At 36.3% G+C, this 15161-nt stretch overlaps 1 protein-coding gene across 4 annotated transcripts in view; it reads left to right on the top strand.

Annotated features, from left to right (window-relative positions):
• Nucleotides 1-15161, top strand: part of MAPK8 (mitogen-activated protein kinase 8) — an 84572-nt gene that overhangs the window by 40409 nt on the left and 29002 nt on the right. For all 4 annotated transcript variants that reach the window (XM_004716761.2, XM_004716762.3, XM_045290248.1 and 1 more), the window contains exons 3-4: nt 1495-1658; nt 6535-6664. In XM_004716761.2, the coding sequence (XP_004716818.1) occupies nt 1537-1658; nt 6535-6664 (252 nt within the window). In that variant the 5' untranslated portion in view covers nt 1495-1536. The remainder of the gene's footprint in view (nt 1-1494; nt 1659-6534; nt 6665-15161) is intronic.

The following is a 15161-nucleotide window of genomic DNA, read 5'->3' as shown; positions in this document are numbered from 1 at the left end:
GCATTAGGGAATTGAAATGGACTGGTATTGGCCAGCTACTTGTTTGAAAACAAGCCTTTAAGACCCTAGGCACTATTCCGCCATGGTTTTCTTAATGCAGCCCATCTCCGGGGATTAGCTCTTCAGTATACTAAATGAATAAGTATGGAAAAAGTATGCAGTGCTATGCCCACCTTTCCTTATTTTAAACCATATAATATCCCCTTGTATTGTTTGAAAGATTGCCTCTTAGTTCCTGTACATTTTCTATAGGAGTATAACGAAATGTCCTGGAATTCACATTTTTGCAAATGGTACGCATTGTTTGTTATAAACCACCTGGTCGAATGCCTTTGCATAGTCAGTGACGCAAAATCCAACATCTTTATGGTATTCTCAGCTTCCAGCCTTTCCTTTGAAGTTGTTTCCATCTTCTTGCTATTTTGAATAGTGCTGCTCTGCACATTACATATATCTATTCATGTTACAACACTTTATTTCAACACTTTTACCAAGTAAAAGGATTATTAGGTCACATGGCATTTCTCTGCCCAGTTGTTTGAGGAAGCGCCATACCATTTTCCACATTGGTTTCCATAGTTTTACAGCCCCACTAACAGTGTGTGTGGGTTCTAGATTCTCTCCATAATTTATTTTTTGTTTGTTTGAACTTTGCTGTCAATATCAATGTGAGGTTACCATGCAAATTTTATCTGCATCTCTCTGATGGTCAGTGATTGCCAACATTTCTTCTTTTGATTTTTGGCTGCAGAGATGTCATCTCTGATGAACTGTTCATGTCCTTTGCCCATTTTGTAAATAGTTTATTCCTGTTTCTCATGTTGAGGTATCAGTTTCCTGTAGTTTTGAGAGATTCGTCCCATGTCTTTGTTGTAGGAAAATTGTCCCCAATATGTGGATTCTCTTTACTCTTGATAAAATCTTTTGATACATAAAATTATCTGATTTTAGAATGTCTCAGTTAACTATTTTGCTATTTGTGTGTGTTTCATTATGTTTGAAAGTGAGTTTATGTCATGCATTAGGAGCTCTGGTGGCATAATAGGATACTCATTGGGCTGCTAACAAGGTCAGCAGCTCTAAACTGCCAGCACAATCTAGAGAGCCAGTTCTAATCAAAGCAGTGGTATCCACGGGATCAGCTCGTCCTTTTCTGTTTGAGGCTATGGGAACTGTTTTTTGGAACTTCTTTTTGTTCTCACAACTTGAGAACATCTCAAAGGAACCCATGTTGAGTCCTTTGGTGATGCCATCACTGCCCTCTTGATGGGAGGTAAATTAAAGAGTGCAGAATTATTTGGGAATGGGTTAGAGAGGTGCCTTGCCTTCAGAAGTATATAGACCGAGATGGGAGGCTATGTTAAGAAACAGTCACATTACAGCATGTGAATAAAGATTTTGTTTAATATTTTTATGGTTTCATAGAAATGTTTTTACTTTCAGAGCCTTAAAAAAGTTTCATTATATTACGCCATATTTTGTTCCAATTTGCAGCCCCTAAGTGAAATTTTGGATGAAGCCATCAAAAGTGCCATCATGAGCAGAAGCAAACGGGACAGCAATTTTTATAGTGTAGAGATTGGTGATTCTACATTTACAGTTCTGAAACGATATCAGAATTTAAAACCTATAGGATCTGGAGCTCAAGGAATTGTCTGGTAAGTTTTTCCTTTTAAAAAGTTAAAAATTAATAACTGCTACTTTTTTCTCTTTTCACCTTATAGATATGTGGTACCATTTAAGTTGCATTAAAATATTGAGATAAGTGATTTTGTTCAGGTACTAATTATCTTTTATTATAAAATCATTTATTTATAAATCAACATTGTCATCTTTATGTATACACAATGATTAATATTTGTTCAAAAACATATAAAGACAAATATCTATTTCAGGAAAGAGTAAGTGGCATGCTTAATTGCATTTGTACATCCATTCTTAAAGCTATTTAATAAGAAGCATCAGTGTCACATTAAAATGAACCTCTGGAATTTTAGAAATCTTATTTTGCGGTAACAGTGAAAGTCAGCTAATAAGAAGGGGCCTCAGAAAGGCAAGAATAGATATACACACACCTGTGTTTGATCCAGGACTATATTCACAATAGCAAACAGATAGAAGTAATGTAACTGTCCTTAAATTAATGAATGAGTAAACAAACACACACAATGGAATCCTATATAAGGTTAAGGATTAGGAGTGAATCTTTCAAACACCTTATAACATGGATGAATCTGGAGGACATGCTAAGTGAAATTAGTCAATCACAAAGGCTGACTGTTGTATAAGATCACTATTGTACAACGACAAGTAAAACTTTTTGCACTAAAAGAAATAATCTTGTGATTACCAGAAGTGGGAATAGAAAAGAGTGTAAGTTAATTAGTTAAAGGGTAGACACATGTTAACTTGTGTGACGAAGGCAATATGGAACAAGAGAGGTTGTAAAACATGATGGAGGCAGGGGAAGACACAGGCAAATTGCAAGAGTTAGAGGTAACAGATAAATACTATCATATACATAATCCTGTAATAATGTTCCATAAGTGGCTGCATGTATGGACATGTATGTTGAATGAGCGGGCGAAAGAATGGGGTAGTACTATGCTCACAAATAGGTTTGTCAGAGGATATTTGTACTTCAGAGGAAGAAGCTCCTGAAAGCCATTTGCATAGCATCTAAACACTGTCAGATGCTGAAGACCAAATGAATGGAAGCAGAACATTGTCAGAGATTGTGCTGGAGAATGAGCCTCTTCCGTCTGAAGGCACTTGAAATGCTACTGAGAAGGTGCTGCTTTCTCAAAGTAGAATTGGCAATGGTGACGAATGGAGTAAATCCTCTTGGGGGTAAGAAGATCTCCATTTGCTAATGGGAACAAGTCAAAAGGATAAACCAGCTGCAAGCATTAATTAATAGTTGGAACTTGGAATGTACCAAGTATAAATCTGGGAGAACTAGAAGTTGTCAAAAATAAAGTGAAACACATAGAGATTGATATTCTAGGCATTAGGGAATTGAAATGGACTGGTATTGGCCATTTTGAATCAGAAAATCATAGGGTTTACTATGCCGGGAATGACACAAATAAAGAGGAATGGGATTACATTCACTGTCAAAGAAGACATTTCAAGATCTGCCTTAATGGACAGTGCTGTCAGAGAATTATATATATCTGCATTAAAAAACTATTATTCAGATTTATGCACCAACCATGAAAGCTAGTGATGAAGAAATTAAAGAATTCTATCAAAGTCTACAGTCTGAAATTGATTAAATCAAGATGCATTAATAATTATTTTTTCATAGCAAATAATATTTTTCCAACAACACAAAATGCAACTATACACATAGGCTTCTCCAGATGGAATACACAGAAATCAAACTGGAATGGACACAAATATGGATCTTTTCTAGTCAGTTGGTCAAGTAGCTGACTTCCACATCTCCCGGCACAGACGTGTGAACGGGCCCAGTGCTTCATCAGCTTCTAGAAACATTTAAATTGGTTAATTACTAAAGCCTTTCCTTGGCTAATGTCTTCGGCAGAGTTTGAATTTCTTCCTTCAGTACCATTGGTCTTGACCGTATGCTACCTCTTGAAATGGTAGAATGTCGATGAGTTCTTTTTGGTACAGTGACTCTTGTGTGTTCTTTCCATCTTCTTTTGACGGTCCCTGCATTGTTCAATGTTTTGCCCATAGAATCTTTCAGTAGTGCAACTCGAAGTTGGAATTTTTTTCTTGAGTTCGTTCAGTTTCAGGTAAGTTGAGTGTGCTCTTCCTTTTTGCTTTCCTACTTCTAGGTCTTTGAACATTTTCTTAAAATATTTTACTGTGTTCTCCAACTGCCCTTTGAAGTTTTCTGTTCTGCTTGTTGACTTTATCGTTGCATCATGAACTAGGTCTGTATAATCTCAGAAATGTAGTGTTCAGTTTAAATGTCTAAAATCTACATATATTTATGTATACTTTAACATTTGCAAAATAATGCCATATATTTATGTGTATATGCATAAGTAAAAAATTAGAACATGGGAACTGATTTTTCCTCTGTTCTGGATTCTTGTAGTAATTACTAATATAAAAAATTGTGGAAAGACGAATCATTTTTCCAAACTGGTATTGTCTGATTGTCAATTTAAGATCATAAAGAGCCACAAGTTCATCTTAAAATCATGTGATGTATGCAATATTACAAGGATTCAGAAAAGCAACTCACTTAATATTTTAGCTCTATGATTCACTAGATTTGTATTCTTGACATTTAATGCCTATTTTATCACGGAATTTACAGGGTTTTTGTGCAAATTACATTATTTCTAAAATATTTGATAGTATTTAAAGATATATAAGCTTTTTGGTATCTTTGCCTAACCTCACAGACTTCTAAAAATACTACTCTTGACTAGCGTTGTCCTCGGGAATAATTATCTTCACAATTTCACTGATATAATAATTACAATTTTGAAATATTATGAAATATACAAGTATTAAACAAAAATTTTTATATGGTCTCAATCAACATACACACTGGGGGTGAGGAAGAGAATAGCTTTGCGGCCTGACCCATGAATAGAATGACTCATTGAGCTTGAATTGCTCCTTGGATACCCAGGTGATCCTGATTTGTGCACATGTAGGAATAACTAGCCAGAAATCTAATTTCTTTGAATACAGAATAATGGAATGAATCTACTCAGATACTTTTAAACTATTAGATTTTAAAATGCTTCTTTGATTTGGTAGATTAAAAATAAATAGAATGAATTTGAAAATAAAACTTGCTTTATCTGAAGGTAATCAAAAATTTTAATTATTTTGCATAATTCCTAATGTTTGGTTTTTTTACTTTGTTTTTTTTTAATTTAGGCAGAACATACTCCTAAATATAGCATTTTAGAGTAAGATTTAAAGTATTTATATTTATGGTGTGTATATATATGTATATATATGCATATAAATACTATAGATGTAACCATGTTAAAAAGGATCAAAACAGTCATTATCAGTTGCTATCACTAATTGGCCACAGGAAATAACACAAATTTGCTGGAAAAGTGTTGTCTGATTGTAGATGTAAGTCTGGTGACGCTGTCAGGTAAGTGTCAGACCACTGGCTCTATGATCAGCAGTTGAAACCCACCAGCTGCGCTATAGGCGATGCGACTGTTTCTCTAAAGATTTACAACTTTGGAAACCCTATATGCCATTAGTCGGAATCAACCAGTTGGTAGTGCTTTTATTTTATACTGGTGGTTGCGAGGAAGAGTGTTAAAGAGTATTGCTACTAGGGGTCTAATTTCTAAGTGGCTAGGTTTATTCTAAACAGGACGTAAATGTGTCTCTGCTATCAGTGGATGACTGCAGACCGTCTTCTCAGTTATACACTTTTTCTTATTCTACTTCCAAAACCAAACTCACTGCCATTGCATAGGACAAAGTAGAACTGCCCCCTGTGACTTTCCAAGGCTATAAATCTTTCCAGGAGCAGAAAACCTCGTGCTTCTCCTGAGTAGTGATCCGTGTGTTTGAATAGTTGGCCTTCTGGTGTAACCTAATACACCACCAGGGCTCCATCTAACCTGCTTTCAACCCAAAACCAAACTCACTGCCATTGAATCTTTTACTCACCGTGACTCTATAGAAAACAGTAAAACTACCCTTGTGGGTTTTAAAACTGCCCTGAAACTTTTTATGGAAGTAGAAAGCCTCATTTTTACGCTGCAGAGTGGCTGATAGTTTTAAACCACTAATCTTGCGGTTAGTAGCCAAATACATAATCTGCTACACCAACTGGCCAGCTGCCAATTCCAGGCAGAGAGGCCAGTTAGCTTAGAAGGTTATGGCAACTGTTTTGTGAGATTCCAAAAAGGGTAATCTTGGTAGATTTTGCCAAATGACACAGAATAATGACTAAGGCTTATAATGAAGAAATTGGGGGTGGGGGGAGAAAGAAAGAAAAAAATTAAAAACTGCATTAGTCAGAAAAAGGCTTGGGAAGTTGCACAGATTTTTTTCCCCATCGTAACAGTGCACATGCTTATTCTTGAGGGTTGGCCTCTGGAATTTTGCTGGGAAATTGTATCTCGTCCACCCGACAGCTTGATCTTTTCCCTTCAGACTTTTTGTTTCTCCCCTCAAAAATTCAAAGAACATTGAAAGGATTACAGTTTAAGTTCCTCAGAGATATCAAAATATCTGTTTTGATGTAGTATATATTAAAGAGTAAATTCTTAAATTCTTTGGAGAAAGATTTTAAGGATGGAAATATGGCCTTCAGAAATATATAGACCTAATGAAGGTTATGTCACGAATCAGTGTATCACTTTTGATATACTTTTGGTTTAATGTTTCTGTTATTTTGTAGTAGCACTTTATTTCAATCTCATAAATAAAGGAGAAATGTGGATAGACAAGGAATTTGATTCCATTTCAAGTATCTTTATGACACTAAGGATCTACATGGGTGTTTTAGGAATTCTGTAGATTTCTGCTGAGTTTTTGGTTGTCTTTTAAATTTTCTAATTGCAGTGCAGCTTATGATGCCATTCTTGAAAGAAATGTTGCCATCAAGAAGCTAAGCCGGCCATTTCAGAATCAAACTCATGCTAAGCGTGCTTACAGAGAACTAGTCCTTATGAAATGCGTTAATCACAAAAACGTAAGTGACCATTTTAATTTTCTTCAGAACAGATGAAATCAAGTTTTATTCATGAATATATGAGTTGGTTTTTTTTTAAGTATTAAGGGCATTAGCTTATTTTTCTGGGAAACTTTGTTTAATGTGATATATAGAGAGTGAATTTTTTCCTACTTTATATAACTATACCAGGAGATAACACAGTTCCTGAAATTTTGATTCTACAAGAATTTGTTGACATTTAATTTATAAAAAGTTTTAAAGGGGTAAATGCTTCAGCAGAACTTTATTTGGGCTTGGTTTGATTTTTATCAGACTAAAATTACAGAAGCTAGAGCCTTAACACAGAAGTGGAATTGTAACAGCTAAAATTTGACACTAGAACTTTTTTATTATTTAATAATACTGCATTTAAGACTTAAATGTACTACTTTTACGTATTATAAGAATAAATAGTGCTACTTAAAAATCCCCTTAAAATATCTTTACTGGTGGATGCATCTATTTTCTCCAAGCAAAGAGGAAATAAACTGGGACTGACTAGTGCAACAGATAGTTTATTACTTAGTGGGTCAGGTTCTTGCCTTCCTCAAATGAAGGTTTCCTGGAGAGGTACAGAATGGGATTTTTGCATAGAGAAATTTTATCGAGAATCTCCAGGGAGAGAGAGAAATTACCACACTAGCCTGTATGACTGACCCTGTGATTCTTCTCTGCCCGCCTTGCAGGTGGAACCCAGCTGTTCACAGGGAAGGGGAAATTCTGGTGGGGTAACAAGGGCTTTTGGGAAATGTAATCCCAACATACTGCACGGATTCTGCACAAGTTCAGTTGAGATTTCTGTCTTTGCTCACATGCCCTACCACATTTCCCCTTGAGAGATTACAAAGAATTTTTTTATGGGGTCAGGGACAAGGCTCTCGCCCATAGCTACTACCTGCTTGTATGGGACATAGTATATCATCACCCTGCCTATCTGAGTAAAACTTTCTCAATCTGGTCTACATTAAAGAGAAGTAAGCTCTTTCAGGTAAAGATGCTGGATTTGAGGCTGCAAGTCATTCATAGATACTGGGTAGCAGTCTGAGTCCTACAGGATTGATTGTTTTTGTTCTTTCAGAAAATTCCAACAGTCACACACAAAGGTTGCCCTAGGGGGAATTCTTAGTTATAATGAGGCAAAAGAAAAGAGGTGACAAGTGGATTGGCACCCATCAATGCCATGCGTGTCTAAGAACAATACTGATAACATAAATTATTCTGTGTGTTTCTTCATAATAAATTCTTAAACTTTATATTGTAAAGACAGGAAGAGGTTGGTTGGTCTAACGGGCTGAAATGACAGGATAAAGAAAACTTCCTTTTCGACAGTTTCTAGCTCTGAGGACACTTTTAGACACACTACATAATTTGTGTATGTGTGTGTGTCTGCATGCATGTCTCACTCTATAAGAGCACTATTTCTCTTTGCTTTCTCTTGGATTTTTGTTGGCCACTCATAGTTTTTTGTGCTAGAAATAAGTGTATACAGAGAGTATTGAAGATAGATTTTGAACTGATTCAAGGCATAGGATGAAAGTAGGCCTCTGTGTGCAGGTTGTGGCTTCTGAGTATTGAAGATGGATTTTGAACTGATTCAAGGCACAGGATGAAAGTAGGCCTCTGTGTGCAGGTTGTGGCTTCTGACACGGCCACATTCATTTCTCCTGATCGGAAACTGAAGATCGGGCTTTCTACTCCTACGGTATAAACAGTTACAGTCTCAGAAACCTATAGGGAGTCCTGTGAGCCAGCATTGAATAGATGGCAGTAAGAGTTAGAGTTGGCTGGGCTAAAGATGATGGCCACAGCGGGTTTTTTAAACTCACAGTGGTGCCGTTCCACCAGATACCATTTTGTCTGTCTTCACCAGGAAAATTCCTAGCGTTGATCAGAGCTTATGTTCATCACCTTGGTCTAAGCCACTTTTTTCCTCTGCTAAATATGAGGCAGTAGTGAAAAATAATACTTTGAGTGGAATGGAGATAAGCCAATTACTATCCCTTCTAAAGCTGACCTAATTTATTTATGTGCCTCTTCTTGATGGCAGCTCCTTCAGTAAATCTGGCGTCTGTAGGACCGTAATAGTGTGTAGTTATGTGAACCATTGTCTAATTCTGTGTATGTCTTCTGCTGTCCCTGTTTTATCCATCTGTGTGCCACAATGAGTGTATTTACAGTGACTGCTATACAGACTCTGTAGTGTACAGGCTCTACAGTATAGTAATAGTAAAGTGTATAGTATAGTATGACTAATGAAAATAAAGCTCAAAGCTGCTATTGTTGGGACATTTTGGCAATACAGCTTAGGCATTGCTGTTGTGCACCATGCCTCGCGGTATGGGTTGCTTGATAAATTTTAAAGACTTTAAATTTAACTCTAACATAACTCGGGATTAAAGCTTTTAAAAATGCCCCATCCCACCCTGAGTGTTAGATTAAGAGATTTCTCTCTTATTCTCATTTTACAACATGCAGTGCTGCAGTTGCAATTTTTTTATAACTTCTTGGCACCACATACTTAAAGTTTAAGGAAAGGCTTATGTTTTTTTCTTGAATACAAAGCATGTATTTTCCTTGAAAGGCAAGTGAGAATAGTGCTTTGGCAACTGTGTGCCACACAAGTAATCTATCATTTAGCTAGGCTTTAAGTGAGGTAGTCCAATAACAAATGGGAGCTCATAATTTTACTTTATTACATGAAGTAAAATCTTGCAAAAGTTTATAAAGTGTGAGGCAGAATCAAATAACTAACATTTTCTTGGGAGATATTTAACACTGCATTAGTTTACCAGCATTTGCTAAAGATTTTGACAGTTCAACAGAAGGATTCTTAATCCAAGTATCTATCCCCCTAAAAGGCAAAAGGTAATTAAAGACAGGTAATTAATAAAATTTCAGATTAAAAGATATAACATGTAGCCCATGTGCGGATAGTTAGATTGTATTTGCAGGTGAGTCACCCATCAGAAAGGAGACTGCTCAAGGGTTGTTGCATGAGGGTGCATAATTGGTAGGTTCAGTCCTGCAGCTGCTTTGGCCACCAAGTCAAGAATTTGGTCTTCTGTAGGTGAGAAAGATGGACCAAGAATTTGTACCTGGTATTTGTATATATCCACTAAGGCAAATATGACCTGCGAGACTAGGGCAGAAGATGCTAAGGATTATATAATAAGAGGTGGTAAATGTAAGACCAGACCCAAACTGACCGTCATTAGGCATCCTTGGAAGAATTAGAAATCTAACGTCTTTAAAGGATTTTACAATTATTATTATGTGCTTTTAAAATTTAAAGTATTTCAACTCTCCTGATCTATAATGAGCTGGTTCAAAGGCAAGCAGACAAGGTTTCTTGTGGGCAGTCCTCTCTTTGTTTTCTCAATACTTACCAGAGATCTAGAATTGCCAAACTTATCCCCAACCATTGACGTTTCCTCGTGATGTCTTGGGACAGATTTCTAAACTTAACTCTTATCACCATTTTTCCTATGGGACTCTCAGGATCCAGGTAAGTAGGTTTTATTATAGCCCCTTGTAACTTTTAACATGCCCCGTGGTTCCCTTGAGAGCTTTGGTTAATGGTGAATAGTTTACCATTATAATGTAGACAGACCACTGTCTTCAGGCCTAATTTCCCGCCATTTATTACAAAGAACACTCTTTCTTTAGGGTCTGAGGATTAAATTTGTATTCCAGAGCTATAGTTGGAGGTCTTAAATTTTGGTTTTCCATTTGAAAAAGATCAGAAGAGAACATGGTAGACTTCAAGAATCCTCTGGTCTCTTAACCATGTTAAAAAACAACAACACCCTGTTTGGATGGGAGGTTCCCTTCCCAAACCTGGGCTTCCAGAATTAACTGGTCCTTATTGGTTAGCCTTACCTCGCCCCTATCTGTTGAGACCTACTGTAATAGAAATTATTATAATGTCTCTTTACAGGGGATTAACTCCTGGAAAACTGTTATAATGCCTCCTCACAGGGGCTAAAAGTCTGTCCTGGATCCATTGCTAAATTCTTTGGATAAGAATTAGCTAAGAAAGATAGCAGGTCAAAAGACTTCTTGCATAGTTTTGGGAATTTACAAAAAAGTGCCAGCCTAGTAAAGATGGTAATTCGAGGGTTGGAGAATGCTCAGAAGACCCATAAAGTATAACTGCATCTTGGCTGTGTTTGTGAGATACAGTGGCCTAAGATAAAATTCCACAGCCTTTGTAACAATTCTTTTTCCCACTGCCACCAAGTCAGCACTAGCTCTCAGCAACACCATTGGACGATGCAGACCTGCAAATAAATGCTCATGAAGGCAGCAAGAAAACAATATACAGTGCTTGAAAGTTTCAGATATAGAATCTTACCGTATATACTCGTGCATAAGCCGAGTTTTCCAGCACATTTTTAATGCAGTTTTTGTGGTAATATTAGGTGCCTCGGGAGATATTTGGGTCGGCTTATACTTGAGTATATACACTTTTTAAATTAATAAAACCTTCTGTCATTTCTCAGTTGAACAGTTTCCTTGATTCACATTTACTTGAACTGATTATCATTACAAACTAGCCATGATATTGTTGTAGGACATGGGAACATTCTTTCTCTTGCCTTAGCTGGCCAAAAATGTTTCTGGAGCTCCTGTCTTCCTAAAATAAGGATTTACTTTGAGAGGCCCAGAATGGGGTTTTCACATAGAGAAATTTTATTAAGATTCTCCCTGGAGAGAGAGAAATCACCACACCAACCTGAATAACTGGCTCTCTAGTGCTTCTCTGCCCACCCTACAAATAGAACCCTGATTTTCAATTTTCGCAGCGAAGGGGACATTTAGGGTGTGGTAGAGAGGAGGTTTCTGGGAAATGGCCCAAATATTATATACATTCTGCACATACTTAGTCCAACTCTCCAACTTCATTCCCTTGCTCTCCCTTACTGCTGTAGAGTCAGTGTTGACTCACGGCGACCCCAGAGTTTTTGAGACTGTAACTCTTAATGTGAGTAGAAAGCCCAGTTTTTCTCCTGCCTCCCATGCCCTACTATAGTTTATAAAGTATTTAAAATCATCTGACTGAACATTTTGTATTATCTGTCGAAAGGAGTTTATAGAATATAATGAGCTCATAACTCTCTGATTGCAGATACTGCATTTTGAAAACTATCTATGTACAAAGTTCTGAATCAATAGTTTATTCACTGAAGGGAAAAAATAATGTATGTTCAAATTTAGGTTCCTGGTTTAGAAGGATATGAAGATCTTTGTAGGTAAAAACAAATACATAAAAGTTAAATATCAGATATCACAAAATAATGGAGTTTTGATTGCCCAGTGATAATAGATAGATGATAATGCTAAATCTCAGGGACAGAAGGTTCCCATTAAATGAAATGGGAAGACTTTGAAGGAAGGGAAGGACCTGCATTAACTGTAAAAGATGGGGAAACATTAGATTTTTAAAAGAAATGGGCCTCCCAGAAAGGACTGAGAAACACAAAAAGAGGCCTACAGACAGAAAATGCCATCATGGAGAATTTAAGTTAATGTCAGCTCATTGACACCTCCAATGAAGGGAGAAGTTTCAGCAGCCATTCATCCATCCAGGTAGGAGTCACTCCTCCAAGTATTGCAGGTAGCCTACAATGTATTCATTGTGATCTGAGAACCTGGTTTCATGGTGACAGCATTTTCCATTTGGGGAGAGCTGCTTGACTTTTACCTTTGGGCCTGTGTGACAACATGGACAAAATGAAGAGTGTGGAAGCATGTTTCACATGGTTGGCCATGTAGCGAGGTTGGTGCAGCGCCAACTAAAGGTGCTGGCATGGAGTGAGTACTCAAACATATTTCATCAAATAAGGAACATAAAGGCAAATACGGGGAAACAAAGAAGAGTAACAGATTTTTTTTTTCCTATTGCCTGATGGTTGGTTTTATAATGTTTTGCCTTTTAAACAATTTTATGTTTTGCACACATAATCTCTTCGTTATTCAAGCATCTTTGTTTTCCCCGCTCTATCCAAAAATGGTTTCTTTTGGAATTTTTTCTTTGTTTTATATTTGTTCTGGTTTTGGGAAATTAAGGCTAGTCCAGTCTATTTAAGAAACCGTGGTGTTAAGCATTTGGATGATAAACAAATAATCTAGTAGCTCAAACCCTCCAGCCATTGTACAGGAGAAAAACGTGGCAATCTGCGTCAGTAAGAGTTGCAGCCTTCTACTCTGGCTAATAGTAAGTAACACTTTGAGTTGAAAGTTGGCTTAATAGCAGTGAGTTGGGGTTTGGCTTTGTTTCTCCCCATTAGCTAACTACTTTCCATTTCTCCCTAGTCCATTTTATTCGTGAAAGTTGGTTCTTTTTCTAAACTGTTGAGATTATTTCTTCTTTATTCTGACTTTTATCTTGTTGTTGAACTTCCTAGAATTCCTTTTTAACATCTTGATTGGGTTAGTGGCCAACTTGTGGGTATAGTCCAAATATACTCCAAAACTATAGATACCCGTCTATCTTACCTATATGAATGCTTATGCATAAGAGACATTTTTTAAATAGAAATCTTCATTTGCTATATCTCACTGTATTTCTTTAATCTGTTGTAATTTTTTTATTTACAGAAGGTAATAATACCACCCTAGTCACTTCCTGACTTGCTTTGCTATTCAATCTATTTATAATTCATAATAATTTTTATTTCCTTTTTTTGAAAAGTGAGATAATTGTTTAATCATTTTTAGTAACTTTTTTGGATATAATTTATATACCATTAGCTCACTCATTTAAAGACTACATTTGAGTAATTTTTAGTGTATTCACAAATAGTTATCATGATCAATTATATATTTTCTTCACTTAAAAAAAAATTCTCAATACCTTTAGTTATCATCTTCATATCCCTTAGGCTTAAGCATTCACTAATTTACTTTGTATCTCAATAGACCTTCTTTAATCTCTAATACCTTTTATTTACTCTGGGATTTCTCATATATTAATGAGAAATAATGAGTTTTGCTGCTTCCCAAGTTTTCAAGTGTACAGTTTGATTAGGAGACTTGAGTTAATTTAGAGTAGTTAAATACTGTCTTAAAATCACTTGCCCTATGTTAAGTTTAGGAGCCTGGTGGTGGAGTGGGTTACAGATTGGGCTGCTAATCACAAGTTTAGCAGTTCAAAACCACAAGCCGCTCCACAGGGAAAAGATGGGGCTTTCTACTACTGTAAAGAGTTAGTCTCAAAAAAACCACAGGGGCAGTTCTGCCCTGCCCTACAGGGTTGCCATGAGTCAGAATTAATTTGATGACAGTGAGCTTTGTTTGTTTGTAACTTAAGCTGCCCATATCCATACTGTTTGGAATAATTATTTTTCTGAATTTATTCACTGGACAAATATTTCAATGGATTGTGTAAGCAAAGCTCTATTGTTAAATAACGGATTTTACTCTTAAGAAGTTTATGTCTAGACATATATTCCCTTAAACAGAATTGTCAACAACCTTTTTTCTTAATGTATGTCATGAATCATGCTATGATGTAGGGTTATAAAAGTAAATGCAAGCTAATTTTTCAAACAAAGATCCTGGTGAGGGATAAGACTATTGTAAACATGAGACGACTTTGCAGTGTTTTGAATGCTATAATAGCATAAGTGCTGTGGGGACAGTGTAGAAAAAGTGTTTAGTTCTGCCAAGGGTTTAGGGGTGGTCAGATTCTACAAAAAAAAAGAACTAGCATGAAAACAGCTTCAGTGTTAACTCACAAACATAGGAGATAGTTTAAAGGTCGTGTGGGATTTTAAAAAATAAAGATTGAAATAATGTGGCAAAACTATATTAACAGATTTGGGAGATGATAAAAGGCCTCAAATGTACTGCTAGGGAATTTTCAAGCTTGTTGGCTGGAAGTTTTTGAGGTGAATAATATGATCAGCTCTTTTTTTTTTCCCCCCATGTTACAGACATTGAAGTAGGAATTGGGTTTGGAGTTAATGAACTGTTAGAATTCCTTACTATGTAGGAAATCCTATACAGATAGCATAGAGAATAGAAAGAAGAGATTGAAGTCCAGACTGACAGTAGAATAGCCAGCATTCTTTTGAGGATTTTAGTGTGGAAAGTGAAGAAGGAATCAAAAATCAATCTGATTTTTTTTTTGGTAAAGGAGAGGGCATGTTGGAAAAATAAGGGTTTATAGTGGGATAATAAATTCAATTTCATATTGCTTTGGGGACATTCATGTGAAGTGACAATGTGTTTTTGAGACTTTCAAGGTAAGTATAGGCTTTTAGTGTATGTTTAGGGATTAGCGCCATGAAGATGTTTAGAGAAAAAGACAGAGGTAATACCACTCAAGGAAAAGGTATAGGTTAGAGAAAGAGGAAAATTGAAGTGGAACAGTGAGGAAGACTGCATTCCTCTGGATTAGTCAATGGGAGCGAGTGGAATGAAGAATACTGGCAAACTGTGCAGTATCAAAAACCAAGGGGGAAGTTTTCCG

The sequence above is a fragment of the Echinops telfairi genome, unplaced genomic scaffold (genome assembly GCF_000313985.2).
Source record: "Echinops telfairi isolate 266 unplaced genomic scaffold, ASM31398v2 ScPeMD7_35;HRSCAF=133_0, whole genome shotgun sequence".
Taxonomy (NCBI): Eukaryota; Metazoa; Chordata; class Mammalia; order Afrosoricida; family Tenrecidae; genus Echinops; species Echinops telfairi.
The sequence above is the reverse complement of the archived record's forward strand: the minus strand, read 5'-3'. Positions and strand labels throughout refer to the sequence as shown.